General features: G+C 42.7%; 1 protein-coding gene across 2 annotated transcripts in view; it reads left to right on the top strand.

Moving 5' to 3' along the window:
• The window catches only part of PSTPIP1 (proline-serine-threonine phosphatase interacting protein 1), a 97,689-nt gene that overhangs the window by 40,823 nt on the left and 35,065 nt on the right, over positions 1-21,801 (top strand). For both annotated transcript variants that reach the window (XM_074966067.1, XM_074966068.1), the window contains exons 4-6: positions 14,905-14,939; positions 16,789-16,895; positions 20,074-20,136. In XM_074966067.1, the coding sequence (XP_074822168.1) occupies positions 14,905-14,939; positions 16,789-16,895; positions 20,074-20,136 (205 nt within the window). The remainder of the gene's footprint in view (positions 1-14,904; positions 14,940-16,788; positions 16,896-20,073; positions 20,137-21,801) is intronic.

Here is a 21,801-nt window from a genome sequence, read left to right as displayed (position 1 = left end):
CAACCTTACCTCTGCCCCCAAGGGGGTGGCAATAGAAGCCGGGAATATAACAGTACCTCACCCCTCCCTAGCAAACCTGCCATTTTCTCTGTGGTTCCCACAACTTTAAATCAGTACTTGGCCTGCTGGCCCACTGACCCCTCCCTGCTGCTCAGAGGGGTGCAGTGGAGATGGGAAAGCCCTTTGAAGATTAAAAGCACCGTGCACATGTTAAGAATTATAGTGACAATTGTCAGATCAATTTTACCAACTTTTTAAAGCTATTATATTTTCAGTAGTAGAAATAATTAAACAAAATGATAAAAATTGTACAAAGGTACAAAACCTCTGAAAGAACATAAATCATAATAATGTAGATATGTTATCAACAGAAAAGAAGAATTTGCTTGTAGATCATTCCCTTTTTTAAACACTCCCTGCTATTATTCAACTAGATTATTATCCTTTTCTTCCAGTGGCCTAGCAACCTGCATCCCTAATCTCTGTCTGGCTTCCCTCTCCAATTATTTCTACTTGTGTACCAGCCACTTGCTGCTCCATGACTCCAAGAGAAGGTGTGGCCATCTATTCAAATACAATCACAACCCTGTAGCTTTTCCCACTGCTTTGTGTGTACCAAATACGTTATTATGGCAGTTATCGCCAAGTGGTGCTGTTATACAGTCTTCCACGTTTCGTGTCTTAGCGTGAGAGCAGATGTTCTGTCTTAAGAAGACATTCTGTGCATTGTTAGTTTTGGTAACACAAGATTCTAGGTAGAAGCAGCTGTGCCAGCAGCAAAGAGTACTCACTGCACTGGTGTCTGATTAGAATTAATTCTTGTGGCAGTTACTCCCTGGGACCTTGGCATTGGCGTTAAAATGATCCCTGGAAGAAGAGAGAACCTGCATACAGTTTGTGACCACTTCTGTCCCAGGGCTGGTGTATATGTCTCAATAAGACAAGCCATATTTAGAATTTCCCCAGACTCCACATCACTGATTTCTCCTCCATTGGGAAACTGATCTGTAAGCCCCTCTCCCCTCCTCCTCCCCCCCTCCCAAATATCTGCTACTGATTGGCAGGGGGGCAACCATATAATAAAGCACCAATGTTGAATGAGATCTGACTACAGGTACTCAGCGAGCTAAACAGGATTTTAGTAACAAAACCGGTTAAGTAACAAGAAGATGAAAACATGGTGTCTCCATCTTTATCCCCATTGGCACTAGCATCCTGAACAGTGGCTTTTATCAGTAGATTATCCTGTTCTGGTACTGACTTCAGTATTTATGTCAATGAAGGACAAACAAAAACATTTTCAACACTAGTTCAGAAAGCACAGTTGAGACTTGGCCTACGTGGGAATGCGCTCCAGGAAGTGCCAATCACTCTTTGTGAACTGGTACTGAAGATGGCCATGTCTGGCCTACACTAATCGTGAAGCCTCTCGCAGTCAGAGATATGAGGGGGCTCTGCTGTGGCAATTCCATTTCCTAGTATAAGAGAAGTTGCTGCTGGTTACCATGGTAATAGCAAGCAAACAGTCCAGTTTCCTTCTTAAAAATAATAAGTAGCCTCTCAAACTGTTGGCTAATGTCCAGCTGCACAAAGTTATTTTCTACAGATAGCCTGATCCAGGCAAATTTAGGCACTGTAGCTGCTTGTTCTTGGAGCTCTGCAGCTGTGGAAGCTACTTCCGATTTGGGGTGGAGTGAGTGTATCCCTCTCTAGCCTTGTAGTCCAAATTTAACTCATTGGTTGGGTGGGGGCTTTAGCCAGGGCCCTGGCTAATTTGTTACAACACATTAAAGGAAACAGAGGACTGAGCCCATCTCCCTTACAATGGGCTTTTCTCCAAGCATGTTCACCCTAGAATCCCAACTGTCCACCTTGGGTCTTGTGATAGGGAAGGAGTGGAGAGACTGGCTGGCCACCCCTTATATTTTAATCACCTTTATCCTCCAGTGTACTTTGGGACCTCCCATCATTGGTGCATTTGGGATGCAGGGGTCTGGGAGGCCCTAGTGAAAGAACTGGAAAAAGAGGCCACCAGACAAGAACTTCAAAGGGAGGAGTAGGGTATATCAGTGCAAGTATGGTCAAGGTTTTCAGAGCTTTTAATTAAAATAAAGCTTGAGATATTTGCATGGCTGCAACCTAAAATTGTAGTCAAAGTCTCATCTGCATGAATGTTAGATTGGGGAGGAGAGAGGACGGGTTTAGGACTTTTAACTTTCTCCAGGCTTTGGACTTGAACATCGCTCTTAAGCCTGAGAGACCAGATTGTCATATTTGGGCAAAAGTGGCAAAGATATGAAAAACATCTGTACGTTTCACACAAGTGGGAAAGGATGTCCCCAAAGGTTTTTAAAAACAGCAAGGCTTTTCAACTGAATAACAAGCTACACTGAGTTTGCAAGTGCTCAGTGGTGGTTTGCTGTTAGGACTCGGGGCGTGCAGTAGAGCTAGTCTCCAGGCAGCCTCATCACTACAGCTGGCCTGCCGCAGGCTACCTGATTGGCTGGAAGGGCCAGCAGGCTGGCTTGTAAACCAGCAGCAGCTTGCTGGCTGCTCAATGCTCATGCCCACCACTGTGCCTGCTCCTGTGTTACCTGGTCCTAGATGCTTGCATCCAGCCTTGCCTCTGTCCTTCCCCTGCCTTGAATCCTCCTTGCCTGCTACTCTGCTTGCTCCAGTTCCTGACCTCTGGTTTGACTCTTGGCTCTGACTACTGACTCCAGCTTGATAGACTCGGCTCTGGTATCTAGCTCCTGACCTACTGCTTGACCCTTGGCTCCAGCTTCTGACCCTAGTCCTTGATTCCTGACGCTCACCACGACCACCAGGCTAGATTGCCCTTGTCCTGGTTGGGTGACGTGCACAGTGATGGTGCCTTGACACGTTATGGCTGATTCACAGCCAAACATGTGCCCTTTGAGGTTTAAGGGAAACAGTCCTTTTGTGCTGCAAAGTGGCTCCATGCTTGAGCTCAGGAGTATTCCCCGGCTCCTCAGGACCACTGAGTTACACTCAGCAAATGAGTTGGAGAGCCTGATTTTCAGACGTGCTGAGCATTCACAACTCCAGCTAAAGTGGGGAGTTGTCCTGTAATAAAGAAGAAGCAGAAGCAGGTTAAGCCCTGCCTTTTCTAGCAGGTTAGCTTATTTTATTTTTATTCTTTGCCTGCCTCTGCTTCTCCTTTCCTTGTCTCTTCTCATGTACGCTATCTCCCCTCTTTTTTCCTCCCCCCATCCCATTCTGTCATCCTCTTCTGCCAGCAGGAAAGGCACACTCCATCCACATCTGCCATGCATTTCTCTGCAGTGCTTAAAGTACTGAGAGTCCTGCACTGAGCATATACTTGAGTCTCTCAAATACAAAGCAAAATTCATAACAGACTTTGAAAGATGTGCTATATTTATACATGGTGAATAAAGGAAGGAGCTCAGATACTTCGTTGATAAGCACAGTATAAGAACATACATATAGAACAGTACAGGTCATGCTGAATTTTTCTGTATTGTGCACATCAACAAGTTGCTCTTTGATTTGCAGCTCAAATTGTTTGAAAAGTTGCTTTCCTGCATGGTCACTTTACAGCAGAGCTCTTATTCTCCACTCTAAGGCCCTGATCTTTGAAAGTGTCTGCACATTGTACTTTGAAGTCAGCAAGACTCTATGAAAGAGTAAGGGACCATGCACATGGATCCCATTACAGGATCTATAACTAGATTAGAATTGACATGAAATGAGGCAGTGAGAAGCTGTCAGACGATAGAGGGCAGAAGTGGTTATGCTGCGTAGGTCCCTTTGTAGTTTAGATTTTGCTAGGCTGGTGTAGGAATATGGGTCTTGTTGGAGAGACTAAGGAATGAAGTGTACTTTTTCAGTCACAGTTACCTGTTGAAAAGTTGTGGACTTTCAACTAACCTATATTTTCATGGCTCTCATTATGGGTTTGATGAATGGATTTACCACCTACCTAAATAAAAATGAGTTAAAAACCTTAGTTATATGTTTAAAGCCATTATGTTACTTGCCTTATTTTGTTTTTAACTTTATGATACAAATGTTATAAGTGATTCTGAGGGTGTTTGTATTTTCTTATACTTCGCATACAACTAAGCATCGTGGCATCAGAAGCAAAGTCTTTGCTAAATTTATGATGGATCATAATACACCTAAAGGAACTAGCAAAGTTGGTCTCCAAATTTTTTAATTGTATGTTCTAACCCAGGGGTCGGCAACCTTTCAGAAGTGGTGTGCCGAGTCTTCATTTATTCACTCTAATTGAAGGTTTCGCGTGCCAGTAATACATTTTAAGGTTTTTAGAAGGTCTCTTTCTATAAGTCTGTAATATATAACTAAACTATTGTTGTATGTAAAGTAAAATAAGGTTTTTAAAATGTTTAAGAAGCTTCATTTAAAATGAAATTAAAATGCAGAGCCCCCAGGACCGGTGGCTAGGGCCCGGGCAGTTTGAGTGCCACTGAAAATCAGCTCGCGTGTCGCCTTTGGCACGCGTGCCACAGGTTGCCTACCCCTGTTCTAACCTGACATCAGATTTGGTCCTGACTAAGCTCCCCTATTGGGGGCCTAGTTGCAATATGGCATTCCCCCAACATAGTTTTTAACCTGGCGTAGCTTGGTCAATCCCAGGTGCGGGATATAGGGTTGACCTCAACTAGCTGCACGGAAATAAAAGTTTTCTGTGCCTTGTCCCCAGTAGGGTCCAGTGTACACTAGAAAAGGTTTGCTAGTATAGCTACACTGGGAAACCCTCTTAGTATAAACACAGCTTATACTGGCAGAACTGTGCTTATACCAGTTTCCTGAGGTGTACCATCAAAAGGGGGTTTTGCTGGTATATTTGGCTGTATGTTAAGGCTTTTGCGGATATAAAAATTGCATACAAATAATCACACCCCTGACATTATTATACCAGAAAAAGTGTAGACCTGACCTCAAGATAACTATTACTAGGTAAAAACACACCTCTTTTTGCAGTGTAGACATAACTCCAGATTCATAATACATAGGACAAAACAAACAGCCTTTTAACTCATTTCCCAAACCATGCTACAGCATTAGACTTTGCAAAAGAATACCATGACTGTTGAGAACAAAATTAAGCCAAGGAACTGAAGGACATGAAGCGAAAAAATTCTTTAATTGTCTATGTAAGCCAATTGCAAGATCCTGGGTAACAAACAAAAGGAATTGGATTTGCTTATTTATGAGCACAAATTTGATTTACCTGGTATTACTGAAACCTGGTGGGATGAGTCACATGACTGGAATGTTAAAAATCAATGGTTATAACCTATTTAGGAAGGATCATGTCGGAAAAAGGGGAGGGGGAAGGGTGTAGCACTATGTCAAAAATGGCATTACCTGTTTCCGAGTCACTGGCAACTCACAAGGAAATGACCTTGACCAAATATGGATCAATGTCCTGACAAATAAAGCACAAGATGGGGTATTAGTTGTTGTCTGCTACAGACCACCAAACTACACTAGGGAACAGGATGACCACTTCCTTGTGCACCTATTTATAATGTGTAGGAACAAAAGCTGCATGATCAAGGGGGACTTCAGTTTGAGTGACATATGTTGGAAGTCAAATGCTGCCAGTAGTAAAACATCCTTGGAATTTCTAAATATTATAGATGATAGTTTCTTAAGAAAATTCTATATTTGACCTTGTTTTGACAGATAAAGAGGAATTGATCACAGAACTAAAAATGGTAGCTTAGGTACAGTTGATCGTGACTTGATCACATTTGTAAAGTGCAAACAGAATAAAGTCCAGACCAGTAACATATGTACTTGGGGCTTTAAGAGAGCCAGTTTCACAATCCTGAAAACACTTCCGAGCCACATCAGCTGCGGGGGAAGAGTTTAATCAGAAAAATGTAAATGATAGTTGGGAATTGTTTAAGAACACTTTAGTAGAGGCCCCAAAAGCCACAATCCCACAATCAAGGAAGAAGGCTGTATTGGTTTAAAAACTGACCTGCTTTAGAGGGGAAGTGAAGGCAGTTATAATAAATAAATAAATAAAAATGGAAGAAAGGGGAAGGTGATAGTAATGAATATAAATCAGAAGTTAGGAATTGTAAAAAATTGATAAGGGAAGCAAAGGGACTCAAGGAGATATCTATTGCCAGCAGAGTTAGAGACATTTAGGAGGAGTTTTTAAAGTGTATTAGAACAGAAAGAATCTTAACAATGGTATTGGTTCATTACTAGATGGAAATGGTAGAATTATCAACAATAATTCAGAAGAGGCAGAAGTGTTAAATACAAAACAGAAATATTTATTGAAGAAAAATGAATGTTGTAGTCATACCACACGATGAGGCTATCACTCCTTCCATTTCACTAGTGTCTCGTGAGGATGTTAAACAGCAGATACTGAAGTCAGACATTTTTAAGTCAGCAGGCCCAGATAGTTTGTATCCAAGACTTTTTAAAGGAATTATCTGAGGAACTTTCTGGATGGCTAGCGTTGATTTTCAACAAGTCTAGGAACACTAGGGAAGTTCCAGAATATTGGAAAAAAGCTAATGTTGTAACAATATTTAAAAAAGGGTAAATGGCATGTCCTGGATAATTATAGGTCTGTCAATCTGACATTGATTGCAGGCAAGATAATGTACTGCTATATTGGACTCGATTAATAAAGAATTAAAGGTGAGTAATACAATTAATACCAGTCAAAATGGATTTATGGAAAATAGATCCTGTCAAACTAATGATTTTTTATGAGATTACAAGTTTGATTAAAGATAATAGTGTTGAGGTGATATAATAATAAACTTATAGACTTCTGTAAGGGATTTGACTTGGTATCTCATGGTATTCTGATTAAAAGAGTAGACCAATATCAAATTAACATGGCACATATTAAATGGATTAAAAATTGGCTAACTGATAGGTCTCAAAATGTAACTGTAAACAGGGAATCATCACTGAACAGGTGTGTTTCCAGCTGGGTCCAGCAAGGATCAGTTCTTGGAGTTTCAATGAAGTCACACAAATGAGGGCCATTCTTGTCAGTTGCTGTTAAATGTTACTATTTAACATTTTCATCAGTTACCTGGAAGAAAACTTAAAATCATCACTGATAAAGATCAACTATCTGATTACAAAGCTGACTGAGGCCAAAGTAGGAAGCATGAAATTTAAAGATTCATCTTTAGAGGATCTCGAGTATGTGGATGATGATGCTGTACTTGGAGAGACTATTGACCAACAACAGCTAATGTTGGAAGAGTTGCGAAAAACTGCAGAATCTATGGGACTTAAGTTCAGTGGTGATAAAACCAAAGTTATGCATGCCTCCTATAAAACAGAAACCGATAACCTGCCAATGCTGCATATAACTGGCAAAACTATTCACCCATTCAATGTCATTATCTATCTGGATAGTTATTTGACAGCAGGACTTCCTTACCCAAAAAAGTCACACATCGGATTGGTTTTGCATCAGTGGCATTGCAGCATTTTCACAGGCCTCTGTTTGGGTGGTGGGATCAGTGCTTAATTTGTAATGAAAGAGGTGCCAGGGCTCAAAGCATTTAGGTGCTGGGGCTCAAGCAGTTTTTTTTACTTTCATAATTGATGCGGCAAGCCTGGAGGTGAAAGGCTATGAACTGCCAAGCCAAGAGATGCCAGGGCTCAGCCCTGGCACAAATTAAGCATTGGGTGGGATGTTTGTGTGACAACTAATATATGAATGTTTAGTGCAGTAGAGATGAAAACTCTATTATATGGAGCAGAAACATGGTTGGAGAGGGAACTAAATAGTTTTCAATGTCAAAAGTTACAGAATATTCTTAACATCCATTGGTTTGATTTAATCACAAATGATGAGATACTTAGACAGTCTTGCAGCAGTTGAGACCAAGATGACTACAATGGTGGGGTTATATCCAACGTGCAGAAGAAGCTACATTTTTACAGGAGACTTATACAGCTGATGTTGACGGAAGTAGAGCATGAGGCCGACCATAAATGAGATTGGAAGATGCAATTTTGAGGGGTTCAAGAAACCTAAATTGTCCCATTACTGACTTTTGCTGAGGGAAGACAACTTGTTAGGAACCATTCAAAGTGAAAGTCCATTCTACTCACCACTTCTGCTACAACACAGCCATGAGAATCTACTGGATAAACGTTGCAGATGACACAAAAATTGGGGGACTGGTAAATAAGGACAAGGACAGGTCACTGACACAGAGCAATCTGGATTGCTCAGTAAGCTGGGCCCAAGCAAGTGATATATTTTAATATGGCTAAATTTATACCCCTAGGAACAAAGATTGTAGACCACACTTACATGATGAGGGACTCTATTCTGGTGAGAGTGACTCTGAAAAAAATTTTGGGGTTGTGGTGGATAATCAGCTGAATGCAAGCTCCCAGTGTGATGTTGTGGCCAAAAAGATAATGCAGTCCTTGGAGGGATAAAACAGGGAAATCTTAAATGGGAGTGGAGAGGTTATTTTACCTCTTAATTTGATATTGGTGCAACTGCTGCTGGAATACTGTGTCCAATTCTGGCATCCACAATTCAAGAAGGATGTTGGTAAACTGGAGAGGGTTTAGAGAAGAGCCAAGAGAATGATTAAAAGGTTAGAAAACATGCTTTATAGTGATAGCCTCAAAGAACTTGTTCTACTGAGCTTAACAAAGAGAAGGCTAAGGCGTGATTTGATCACAGTTTATAAGTACCTACATGGGGAAAAAATATTTAAAAATAGGTCTTCAATCTAGCAGAGAAAAGGACAACATGATCCATTGGCCGGATGCTTGACAAATTCAGACTGGAAATACTGCATAGATTTTTAACAGGGAGGGTAATTAACCACTGGAACAATTTACCAAGGATCATGGTGGATTCTCCATCACTGGCAATTTTAAAATAAAGACTGCATGTTTTCTAAAAGATCTGCTCTAGGAATTATTTTGGGGAAGTTCTATGGCCTGTGTTAGACGGGAGGTTACAGCTTCTGGCCTTGGAATCTATGAATTAAAACCTAGTTTAGTCCAAATACTGGTAGTTTAGAACCAAGCCAGATGTTAACCATGGCCATGGAAGGAAGAGAGGGGATTGATATGTAACTGGTCTCCAGATATGTAGCTGGGACTAATTCACATGGAGCACAGACAGAGGTAAAAGTAAGCCGCTATGGTCCAGTACGGCATACCGGTAAGAAAGGTGGCTGCTGGTACACAGCCGACTGTACCGGCAGGGCTGCTGTTGGGGGGTGAGGGGGCAAAAGGGGCAGCTGCCCTGGGTCTCGGCGATTAAAACGGCCCAGGGCTCTCAGCAGCGGCCAGAGTCCTGGGCCCTTTAAATCGCCACTGGAGCCCTGGGCGCCGCGGGCCAGGCAGCGCTGAAGGGCTGGCTTGGGGAGTCTGGCCCCAGCCCTGCCCCTTCCGCCCGAGGCCCCACCCCTTCAGGGGGCCCAGAGCCGCCCCCCCCACCTTGCCCAGGACCCCGGCTGCTCTGCGTACTGGTAAATCTGTGAAGTTACTTTCACCCCGGGGCAGAGAGTACACACAGCCAGTGGGGAGTGTTCTCCTTAGGGCTGAAGAGTCTGCATAGTAGAGGCCATAGTCTCTCACTCTCCATTTTAAAAAGGTCACACTTTTTATAAAGAGAACATGGTGCATTGTGTTGCTGTTATTTATAAGAAATAAGATTGAGGTGGTGGTATTTTCCACGCCTATTTGCTAAGCGAAGGAAAAAATAAGCTGTGGTTTTCCTGTCAGAAGAGTCATTCGTATCTTCCTGTACATCAATAGTAAAGGGACTTCATAAATTACTGAGTTAGACTATTCTGAGCTTGAGGGAGGGGCAAGACATTCAGAAAAACTCAAACTGACGCAGCAAACATTACACTTTTCAGTTGAAACCACGTCTGAATCCAGCATTTCTTGAGATATACTGTTCCTTTAACAAGTGAGGAAGGGAACTGGGGCTTTGAGCCACAGTTGATTCACATGCAGCTGAACACACTTCAGTGGGCAGGCAGGGGTAAAACACAACACAGACAAAAAATGTTAGTGGATATAGAGAAAAGAATGTGGAGCAGAAAGAGTGAGAGGTTGCGGCTTCGGGAGAAGCAAAGCAGAGAGATGGGTTGCTAGCGACAGGAAGTGCGTCTAGTATACACTAGAACGTTTTGTAGCTGTTTCACAGCAGCGTGCACTGGTACTAGCAAGGGTGCAAACAGCAGCACTGACAGGATGCAGGCGATTTTACCCACTCTATCATGAAGCCAGGCTTTCATGACACAGTGGTGAAAGCACCCAGAGTCCCCTCGAAAGCACATTGCTGCTAGCGCTGGTGCAGCTGCACTTTTGCTAGTGCAGGCTAGGTCTATAAAGCATTCTCTCTCTCTCTCTCTGCTTAACAGCAGATAAGGCAAAAGGACGAGAGTAGAAGGGCTGCAGAGCAGCCACCTGACCTTCAAGGAAACAAAGGACATCTATATGAAAAATAAGGGACAGAGCTTAGTTTTAAGGATCGCCATCCCACATCCCAGTACAAAATCCTACTTCTGATCAATGGATACTTTGCATGATCAGTGCTTGAAAACAGATTTATAATCTGATCCAATTCTTCTCAGCAGTTCCATGTGATCCATGGGAAATTAGTTACCAAACAAGGGCCACCCTTGAGAGGGGGGACAGCAAAGAGAACAGGCCCTGATGGAAGAAAACCAGGGTCAGTTTTCAAGTGATCAATCCCTGAAATGTCTATACAGTCAAGAAAGCTATAAGGGGAAGCAGTGTTGTTTAGTGTATAAAATACTGGAGTGGGACTCAGGAGACCTAGGTTCTATTCCTGGTTCAGCCACTGATCTGCTGTGTGACCGTGGGCAAGTCACTTCATTTCTTTGTAAAGCGCTTTGATGACAAGCACTATATAAGAGCCAGGTATTATTATAAATTATAGTGAAAGTCCATATCCCGCATCTTCATATTTCCACACAAGGTATAAGCTCATTTAGGAAAGAAACGCATATGGTGATTGCTTCCTGAGCAAGTACCCAGGAAAAGCAATGCTCCTGTTTTAATGCTCATTTCAAAATATTTCAGGAAACACTTACTTCTTTCAACAGTGTGCTGAATTTTTTAAAAGTCTTAAAAATACTGCAAGGAATGAAATCTCTAGTACATGTCTGTAGCCTGGTTAACAGGAAAAGGTTTCAGCCACTAGATGGCAAAAATCACCAGAAGTTGGTGCTTGGTTATTGCTCCATCTGCCACAGCTCCCTTGACTCTAACCCCAAGTACAGGTCCTTAATTTCTCTGCCAAAGTTTCATATGAAAACTGGGTCTTTAAATCCATGCTTTACTAAGTGCAAGGCTTTAATTACACACAATACATTTCTATAGACATTTCACAAGGATGCTAGCAAGCGGGCTTGCTGTGGGGAGGTTCAAGGTGAAGGCTGATACTTTGCCTGTAACTTAGTTTAACAACCCTCCTGACTTGAAATAGTGGTACTTCCTCCTCCCCTCCTTAAAAACGTGAGTGTGGGGACAATGAATTTTGTTCAAATGGCCTAAAACTGAGGCATCCCCACACCCACAGACATCAGAACAAAAACATTACAAATCTCAATAGGAAATCACACCCACATAGAGAGGGACTCTGAAATGAGATGCTTTATTTAGTTACCATTCATTCAAGCGTACTAGCAAAATTAAATTACAAGCATCTCACACATACATCTCTACCAAATGGGATACTTTCCTTCACCCACACAGCTATACCCTGGTGTACTGGAATGAGATGTTCCATCCATATGTCAGAACTTCGGAAGGTGATACATAGCTGATACATGGGGCTGTACCTGGTATATTGTGGAGCACTCAAGTGATTAAAGAGATATTTGAAGGTTCTTAGGCCTAAAATTTGACCTGCCTATTCTCCCTCCTATCTGTTTACAATGTTTATGTGCATGTCTATTCCCCCAAACCCCACAAAAAAGGTTAGATTCAATTACTCCCACCTGCTTGTAGCCAGGGGCATTATTACAGCCTACTGGAAGACAGACTAACCCTCCTCCACTCAAAGGGCCCGTAGAAGAAAGTAAATCACAACATCTGGCTTCCTTTCATAAACCACTCTGATAGCATAGACCACTTCAAAACTAAAGAGAGTAAACTCCTTTTCCCCTTGTATTGAGAATGTATCTTTCTTCAGTATCTTCAGTATCAATTTCTTCAGGCAATTTAACTACATCTGGCAGAAACTGACACCTCAGGCTCGAGGAAAAAAACTCTGGAAATGATAGATCAACATGCTGTGCAAACAGTAAATGTCCTGGGTTTGTTTTTTATTTCAATATTTGTATGTTACTCTGATGAGGTATCTAATAAAGTGCCCGACCCTCACTATAAGATATATACAAAAGCAAGGGCCAATATGTATTGTATTTACTTTTTAAAAAAATCCCAATCATGTCATCTAGAACAAAAATGGATAATAAATTTAGTACAGCGGGTGGCTTATTTGATTTCAAATTTGGTTAAAAAGACTCCTTCATTTCTGAGACCTTATGCTCCAAGTTTAAGTTTGCATCAAAAGTTTACACCAGCCAAGTTATACATGTTTGGGAACACAGGGATAAAATGAAATGCAAGGGCACCTTCAGAACAACAAAGAAGCATATCTTAAAAGACATTCAATCTTTTATGCTATATCCTAGTGATCCAAGGAGATTCACAGGCTTTTACAGGCCGGCTTGTAGCCCGCTTTTACAGCAGAGGATTTTAAGAGCACCAACTCAAGCCTTTAAATAATTTTTTTGTTTAGTGCCATCAGTTATTCATAACTCATTTCAGGGAAAATATTTTGTTGGTTTATACACAAAAAGCTGAAACAGTCTGAAAATAAGACGTATATTGATCATTTTTGGCTGAAAGGCTTTTTGGTCACACATTTTACAGGTAGCCGTGCTAGCAAATTTTGAATCAAGACTCCAGGTTTTTGTGATGTTCTTTGGGGCCTGCATGATGGTGTCCATTTCCCTTTATATTTCTCCCCTAAGAGTCCACAAGGTGCTTCAAGACCTGAAAAAGGGTCCTATTTCTCTTTGCTGCTTTATGTCCAATTTAAACCCTAAACAGGCCCATCTGGAAGGGCATAAGGTATATAGACCATACTTCTTGCCCTTCTGGCTAAGCATGTGCCACGAAGAATGGGGAGGCAGCACATCTTTAAAGGTGACAGCATCAGGTCCAGTAGCACAGGCAGATTGTACTAAGGGAAATTCTCCAATAGCAGGCCAAGTTTCTGCTCAAACTGATGGGAAGGCCATGCCTAGAATGTTTTTAAACACAGCTCCAAGTCTCAGCCAAAGGAACAGCATCTGGAATTCCCCCAAGAAGCATCAGTATTGGAGAGGGCAGGAGGCTGCACCAGACAGGGTACAAAGTGTGGGTTTTGAGCCAGGTGCCTGCAGGCCCGCTCCTTTGGAAGCCAGGCTGCCATCAGGAGCCTGCACCTCGCCCAAAGTACCACAGAGAACGTGGGCCCCAGTATGTGTGTCTCTGGCCTCCTCGGGTGGCCCAGGATGCACATAATTTCCTCACAGATCTCTGTCCCCCAGGGGTTGGCAGGGACACACATCCCTCCCCACTCCATGCGTGGCCAAACTTTATGCCTTTAGCCATTGAGTATTTCAGAAGTGCCACTCACGGACTTGGCTGAATATTCCTTCCCCTCTCATGAGCCATATCAGACTCTCTCTTTATCAAGCCCCAGTACAGACCTTTGGGAGGTCGCACAGTCGGTGCCCCGGAAAGATTACCTTCTCAATTCACAGTACAGCCCCCAGTAAAACCACTGATGCCCAGGCTCTTCAGAACTGTGTGCAATTGGAGCAGCAATGCTGCAACAGAATGGGAAAGTGGGGTTTTTGGCATCTCTCTCTGAATTACTCCTCTACCTCTTTGCTGTTCTTTCTGCTGCTTCATTAAAACGTTTGCAGCTTGTTCCCTATTCATCTGCCTGACTGATTATCATTTACTCAACCCAGCACAACAACAGACAATATACTACTGCCCTTTACCAGCCCCCTGTGAAACACCATTATAAGACCCCATCTTTTACTTTGATCCAGCTCCATCTGACTTCTCATACTGACCAGTGTAACGTTTTGTCTTGCTAGTCTCACCTGTATTTCATGGCCTGGTGCTGAGGGCTCCGTCTGGTGGCAGAGCTTATTCATACTGCACTGTGTAACTGTGAAAAGCCACTGTGGTCCATCGTTTCAGACCCCTAGAGTGTATGGCTCTGAAAACCATTGGTCTTAATTTGGTGTCTTTAAAGAATTTGGAGACAGTACCACAAGGGGGTGCTACAGAAGTGCAGGAGGGAGGTAATGTTACACAGCCAATGCATTGCTCCTGCTGTGAGGATTATTAAGGAGGAAAAATACAAGATATACTGGTACAGCACTGATCTCTGACTACAGAGGTCTTACCTATCTCTGTCCTCAGAGATCTCCCCTTTTCGACTACTATTCCAAACATCAATTATATTGGTCATTTGTATTTCCCTGTATTCATGTTCTCACCAAGACATTGGTACAGACAAGTTTATATTAACACGTGTAATAACTAATACCGAGGGGTTAAACAGCCCAGTGCACCAGGAGTTCGGAAGTCTTTAATTCCCTGCTTCATGAAGCATTTGATTGCATGGCCTAATGATACCTATAAATGTAATCTCTCTCCCATTTGCATGGTCAATTTTTTTTGGATTGGGCTATTAAAGGTTTTATTTATTTTTGTGTTTCTTTGAGGGTAAAAGTCTGGTAGTGGAATTTTTTTTTTAGATTCACAGTCTGTCATTAGGGCACTATACCAATAAGTATGTGTTTGTTTTCTCAGCACGCTGAAGGCAGCATTCGAGGTCCTAAAGCAACGTAAGTTTGTATCCTTCTTCCCATCCCTGTTGGAATCCTTTCATTGATGGCTGATTTGTCCTGGGGCCAACCCATCACTGAAGAAGACAGATTTTCTATTCCAAGTGTTTTACTGCCCATTATTTACACTCTTTACAACTCTAATCCACAGGGGTCACAGTCCTCCTCAATAGCTCCACATTTAATCCAAATGCCCTTTCCCCAAGAGCATTCACTGTACCCACTATAATCCATTAGCAGAGGAACAGCCAAGCTGCCATCCCAGTGCCTTTGCTAACCCTCCTTCCTCCTGAGTTCCTAAGAAACCAAAGAGCCTTAAAACTGTCTCCAGTTTAGATCCTCAGGTCTCTGCACTGGGAACTATGCTTCCCCTCCCAGCCCAACCCCTTAATAAGGAAAGGGATTTCCTCCTCTTTTTGGTAACAGGATCCCAACTCCGCACCAATGAGTTGACCACACATGGCTGAAACAAAATCAAAAAGGACCAGCTGGCCAGTGAGTGACGCCTAGCAGATTAATTTTCTGTGTGACCGTGGCCAAATTATTTAAGGCAGCATCTCCGGCAATCAGGATGTTTAGTTTTCTATGCCTCAGTTCACTCATCTGTAAAATGGGGGCTGTCATACACCCCTACAGTTGTAAGGTGCTTCAAATCCCCCCAGATGAATGACAGTAAGCAAAAGCACACCCATCTCACCAGCACAGTCGGCAGAAATTACTCTTCGCCATGGTCACAACCTGGACACTCAGAGACGCCCCAGGGTCTAACACACCCAGATTGTCCATCTGTGCTACAGACAGTGGCCATGCTTCCCTAGTTAGGGGTAATAATGGAATTTTTGCCAACTTTTTGGGCTTCTTCCCCAATACTTGCTCAGTCTTATCTGGTTTGAGTCACAGATGACTAACCCTCATCTAAGGCCCAGGCTCATCAAGACAGCGGGATATGCATTCTCTTGTGCACCAAGGGCTAAATGCTAAAATGTTTATACTCCTAAGATGTAATAGCGTAGTTACCTAGTATACAATGGGGCGGTGCAGTTGCACACACTGCCTACAGTTTAGATAAAGAGGTCAAGATTTTCAAATGTGGCTAGAGATTTAAGATCATTCCTGGTTTGAAGGGGCCTGATTTTCAGAGAAATGGTTGCTCAGCACTTTCTGAAAAACAGGCCCTTTTCAAGGCATCTCAAAGTTGGGCACCCCAAAATCACTAAGTACTTTTGAAAATCTTGGCCAGACATTTTAAAATTTAGACTCAAGAGTAAGATATTTTCTATATTTACTGAACCCTGCCCATTTTCAGCCTCCCTCATTGGATGGTAGTGCTGGGACAAGCCTGACTGTAATTGGGAAGTGGCTGACAAGAGAGACTGGTGTCAAGAAGCGTGATGGGCGGGAAGGTGATCACAATGTGGATAAGAAACCTGGGATCAATAGGGAGGTCTAAAAGTAGGCATGGAGGGGGAAGAGAGAGAGCCCTTAAAAAGAAAGGGGAAAGTTTGGAGGTGCGTGGTGGGAATATGAAGATGTGAAAGGGGGCCAGATAAAAGTATTTCTATTTACATTCTCCTGCCATGCATAATCTTGGCATGTCACAAACAGCAGCAGTTCTGGCCACATGTATGTTGCAGACATCAAGGGGATTGCGATGAGTCCTATCCTCCTTTAATTAATGAGATAATACAATGATCTGAATAAAAAAAGCCCTCCTTAGGTTTCTGAGACTGCCAGGTGCATGTAAGTAATACATTCATGCCACCTCCCAGTAAATACCTGCTGAAAAACCCGACTTTGTCTTTATTAGAGGCCTTTTCATTGACTGTCTATAAATTCTCATCTGCCTTAGAAATTGAAAATGTTGGAAACTCCCATATCCAACTGGCATTGATGCTGAAGGATGAACTGAAAGGAATAGAGGAGTTCAGAGAAAGACAGAAGGAGCAACGAAAAAAGGTAAGGAAAGATAAGAATTGTCAGACCAATGGCCCATTTATTCTGATAGGTTGTCTCCAGCAGTGTGCTATGGATGGTTCAGAGCACGACAATTGCCCTCCTTCCTCCAAGCTCCTAGCTAACTTGATCCTGGGGGGAATCTCTCTGTCTCTCTGTGATCCCAGCTGGTGATGAGATAATGCTCTGAACTATGAAGACTCAGAGCCCTTGTCACTTTCACTTTCTAGCTAATGTAACTGCAGATGCTTTTCTTATTCCTGTAAGTATTTCATCCCTTTTCAAAATTCTTGCTAAGCAAGTTGCTTCAGTAAATATCCTGTAAGAGCATCGCAATACACTGAAATTGAAGCGGTAACAAAGGTTTGTGCATTGTGTTGAACTTGAAGCCTAAGTAATAAGATGATGAGGGTGTTGGAAATCCCCGAGATAAATTATATTAATCTAGTATTCACCAGAGGTGTTGTATTAAAAAAAACAAGTATGTTCAAACCAGCTATCATTCCATTTGATCCTCCCAAATTCAGCATCCTTTGAACAAGGTATCTGCTAATCGAGTGACAATGTTAATGTTTTACACCCTCTCTGGTTCTATCTGGGAATAAATAAAGGGGTTGGCTACTTGCCACCTAAAACATCAATGATTTTTGACAGCCATGCAAAATTTCCACATCCCATGCCCCTTTAAAACAAAACAGGACAGATCCAGGTAGTTCCAAGTGCACCAGCCTCACCATCTCAATAGCACAAGACAGATGGGAACCCAGCCAATGAAACACTCCAGAATTTCAGGGTGGGTAAAAACAATCCTGTTTCTGACAGTGCTGGTGTCTGATTTTCAAGCTCCGCAGCTGCTTCATGAAGCACATTCAATTTAGAGACAATTCCATGTCTGTTTCATATTTGAATCAGTATTTATCTCCTCTACCATCCCATTTACTACTTGGAGAGCTGCATGGAAACAGGGGCTGTATCTTCTTGCAATAGTTCTACATTTGAAGCCTTCAAGAGAAACCTTTACTGGGAGTTGGGAGCAAGGCAAAGACCTCTTCTGGATTCTCCATGTCTGTTGCAGGTTTTTCTTCCAGTCACCCATGTGGCTGGCTGCCGAGAAAGTAGCACTAGAGCAAACCGTGCCAGCATTTCCGGTGAGCTCCCAAAACACAGCAGTGTGTGTCTTTGTGCATTGTGCTAGCTCTGCAACAGCAGCATTCTGGACTGCACCATTTGGCCCTTACTCAGGCAACACTTCTGTTGGCACCAGGGGGAGATTTGCTTGAATAAGGTCTAAAGACTGCAGAATTAGACTCCCCTCCCCATGGGCAGTGGGTGAACCCTGGGCTTGGGGAGACTAGCCTCCAGCATGGCCCGCCCCTTCTGCCAGAGGCCCCACCCGGCCTGCTGAAGCCCAGAGGGTCCCCCCTACACAGCCACCAGCACCCCTCCTCCCAGCCCTGGAGCACAGGCTAGCCCCCATTAGCTCCGGCCACAGGGGAAAGAGCCCCCCACAGCACAGTGCCGGGAAGCAGGAAGGGCCCTGGGGATGGAGCATGGGCAGGGCCATGCAAGACTGTTTGGGGAGGCTCAGCCTTCCCCGGCCTTCGACACCCACCGTCCATGCCCCTCTCCCCACCATCTTCTCCAGGGAAGAAACCCTGATTCCCAGCATTTCCTCAACATCACAGATGAGATGATCCAGGCATTGAGTTCAACACAAGGCTCACACTCTTTGCTACTACTTCATTTACGGTATATTTTAGTGCTCCGGCAGGATGTTATAGAAGCAGCCCTCTTAGCCAAAGTTAAAAAAAGGGATTAAACACAGCAGTAATCAGCAGGGACCCTAGAAATCTGTTTCCCACGGAAAAATGCAAAATTTGCATTTTTACAGAGCATCGTTATAGTTTTTAAATTTTGTGAAAAAATAAAAACATATTAACAATTAACTACATTTTACTAAAAGTACCAGCGTCACTTACTGAGTGCGTGCAATCTCCCCCTCTTGTTGTTGATTTTTGCATGTGCTTCAAATTTACAGTGGAACCCCATTTATCTGATTAACTGGGACTGGGGCCAGATCAGATAATCAAAAATTGGGATAATCAGGAGAATTTACAAAGAGCTTTCTATCCCTTATTTTAAGATGGGGGAGGGGAGGCTTGGGTAGTTAGCCTCACGCGGCGCTGACGGCCAGATCCCCAGCCATCTGAAGCTGACTGCCCGAGCTCTGTCGCTGTCAGCCCCGGGCAGCTGGTGGTTCCGTTAATGTGGAGAACCGGATAATGGAGGCTCAGATAAATGGGTTTCTACTGTATATCAATAAAGCACTGTGTTCAGCTGATACTCGTATATATTGTGGCTAGGGAAACTAAAGTTCAGCGTTTCATTTTAAGCGCAGAAAAATGTGTATTTTTATGGTGGGGGTTTTTTTTCAATCAGAGAATTTTGGGGTTTTTTTATCATAGAAAACTAGGATCTCTGGTGATCAGCCAAGGATGTTGGGAGAGAAGCATTACAAATATTGAATTTTCATAATCTGAAACAAAGCCAGCTGTGTTCAGATCAAGCTCTGTTAAAAAAACTGTGTCATAGGATCAGAGTCATGTCTGGCTGCTGAATAGGAAAGGCTCTCGTTTTTAAGCTTGGAGCTGGGTATTTCAAACCACGTCAAATTGAAGAAGAGGCTGGGCCAATGCCCTTTCAAGCTAACCTGCTGATGCCCATGGAAATTAGGTAGAATATAATCACTTGACAGAGGTAAAGGGATCTGTTATTAATCACAGAGGATCTGCTCATATTTGGAATGGACAGAAGTCCTTACTCAGCAAGGTGGGGCACTGCACAAACACAGCAGCAGCACAAGATCCTATCCCAGGGCTTGTGCTGTTGCACAGAACTCGGCTGGCAAAGCTTATGTACAGCGTGACTGGATGTTATGCTATTTAAGCTTCTTAAGATAAGGAGAGAAAACGAAGACACATCCTCTTGGCTATTAATGGAAGCCACTGAAGCAAAATTGTCTTGGATTAATTTTTCCTAGCTTTGCACTGTTGCCCTCTGTGTTATTTAGAAGGGCGTCAGTTACAAAAGCAATGTCAAGGTTCTTAGAAATGGTGCAACCATTGCTCTTCTAGTTCTGCCACTAAAAGGAGAAATGCTTCGTCCTGTGTGTTTCTTACAGTACGAGATTGCAATGGAACGTGCGCAAAAGAGCAAGGTGTCCCTTTATAAGAAAACAATGGAGGTAAGTTTTGTGGTTTAATAATACATTCATCCAGTTGCAAATGGTGGACAATTCACCAACAGTGGGAGGGTGAAATTTTCATCGCAGACAATGTCTTAAAGGGATGTCAAAAACATGATGAAATAAAGTAAAAAGAGTATGTGTTTCCAACCCATGACGTTAACACATGGAAGCATGTTTTCACTGCCACGCTCAGTTAAAGGTCTCTTACAGCACCTTGAGGGTTAACTTTGAGTTAGTGCCAGCCCTATTTCTGTTTTCAACAGCTTACAGGCTAAGATTTTTTTTTTCTGCCATTCAGCCTGGGGATCTGAAAGTCAAGTGAATTCCTACAGTCTCATGCATCATCACCATCAATGATCGCCAGATGCGACCTGAGGATCACTTGTGCAACTCCAATGTTATAAATGATTGGAGAATTTGGCTCAGCTGTTGAACTTAGATGGCAACGATGATGATGATGATGATGCATGGGCAACAATGGAATTTAGCACCCTCTGCTGGAGTTGTTAACTTTGGAGGGCTAACTAGAGTGAAAAGCAGGGAAAAACTATTTTTGTGGCTGAGGTTGGCATCTATAACTCAGATAAACACGGAGAGCAGCTCTGTTGATTAAGTAGTGCCATGTCTAGAACTAGAAAAATGGTCATGTTTTAACCTCCACTCTGATAATGATGCCAGCTGCCATCACCCACTTGTTCAGTTTTCAAAACACGCACCTTTGTGCTTTCTCCCATGCTGCCTCTATCCATGGGAGGTGCTCCTTGTCAAATCCATAGAATTAACTCCTTATTCTCCTTCAAATCCCTTCTTACAACTCTTCTTTTCCATGATGCCACAAAAAACTTGATGACAGACAGGCAGCTGGTGTTTTGAGGCCACTGCCTACCATGCTGACTAGTATTGTTTTGTTAGGCTTCCGCATGTTTGTTATACCCACCTGGTGTTTCTTGTTACCTAAATTGTAAGGTCCTGGGGGGCAGGAGGAAGAACTGCCTTTTTGTTTTGTGTTTGTACAGCACCTAGCACAATGGAGTCCTGCTCTGTGAATAGGGCACCTAGATGCTACTGTAAGGCAAATAACCACCAACCATTTTAAACAAGACTTTGCACCTAATGTGGACAGGGCAAGTCATGTTTAAAAATGTGTTAAGCTGGTCATGGTCAACCCTTTGGAATGCCTGGGAGGCAGTGTGGTCTACTGGATAGGGCACTGGCACTGGGACTCAGGAGACCTGGGTTCTGGTTCTAACACTCACCTGGTGTGGGCTTAGGGCAAGTCATTTCCCCTCCTACTCTTCGTCTGTTTTGTGTGTTCAGTAGTGCTGACTGGAAGTTTTCAGATGGAATGTTTTTCTGTTGGAAAATGCTGATTCTTCAAAAATGAAGCTTTATAGTTTAAATGAAACTTTGACCTTATCAAAATGCCTTTTTTTAAGCGTGTCCTTTTGATAGCTTTGGAATGGTGTGTTCCAGTGTTTCATTTAGAAATTTAATTTATTTTAAAGTATTTAAAAAAATTAAATTTACAATAAAATGTTCCAATTTGATCAAAAAGAAACATTTCTATCAACCCAAAACAATATTCTCCCTCCCCCTGAATATTCTTTTGCCCGAAATTTAAATTTTTTTTTTGTCTTTTTCCATTTTGGAATGGAACTTTCC

The sequence above is a fragment of the Natator depressus genome, chromosome 10, assembly GCF_965152275.1.
Source record: "Natator depressus isolate rNatDep1 chromosome 10, rNatDep2.hap1, whole genome shotgun sequence".
Classification (NCBI taxonomy): Eukaryota; Metazoa; Chordata; order Testudines; family Cheloniidae; genus Natator; species Natator depressus.
This window is presented reverse-complemented; position numbering and strand designations above follow the sequence as displayed.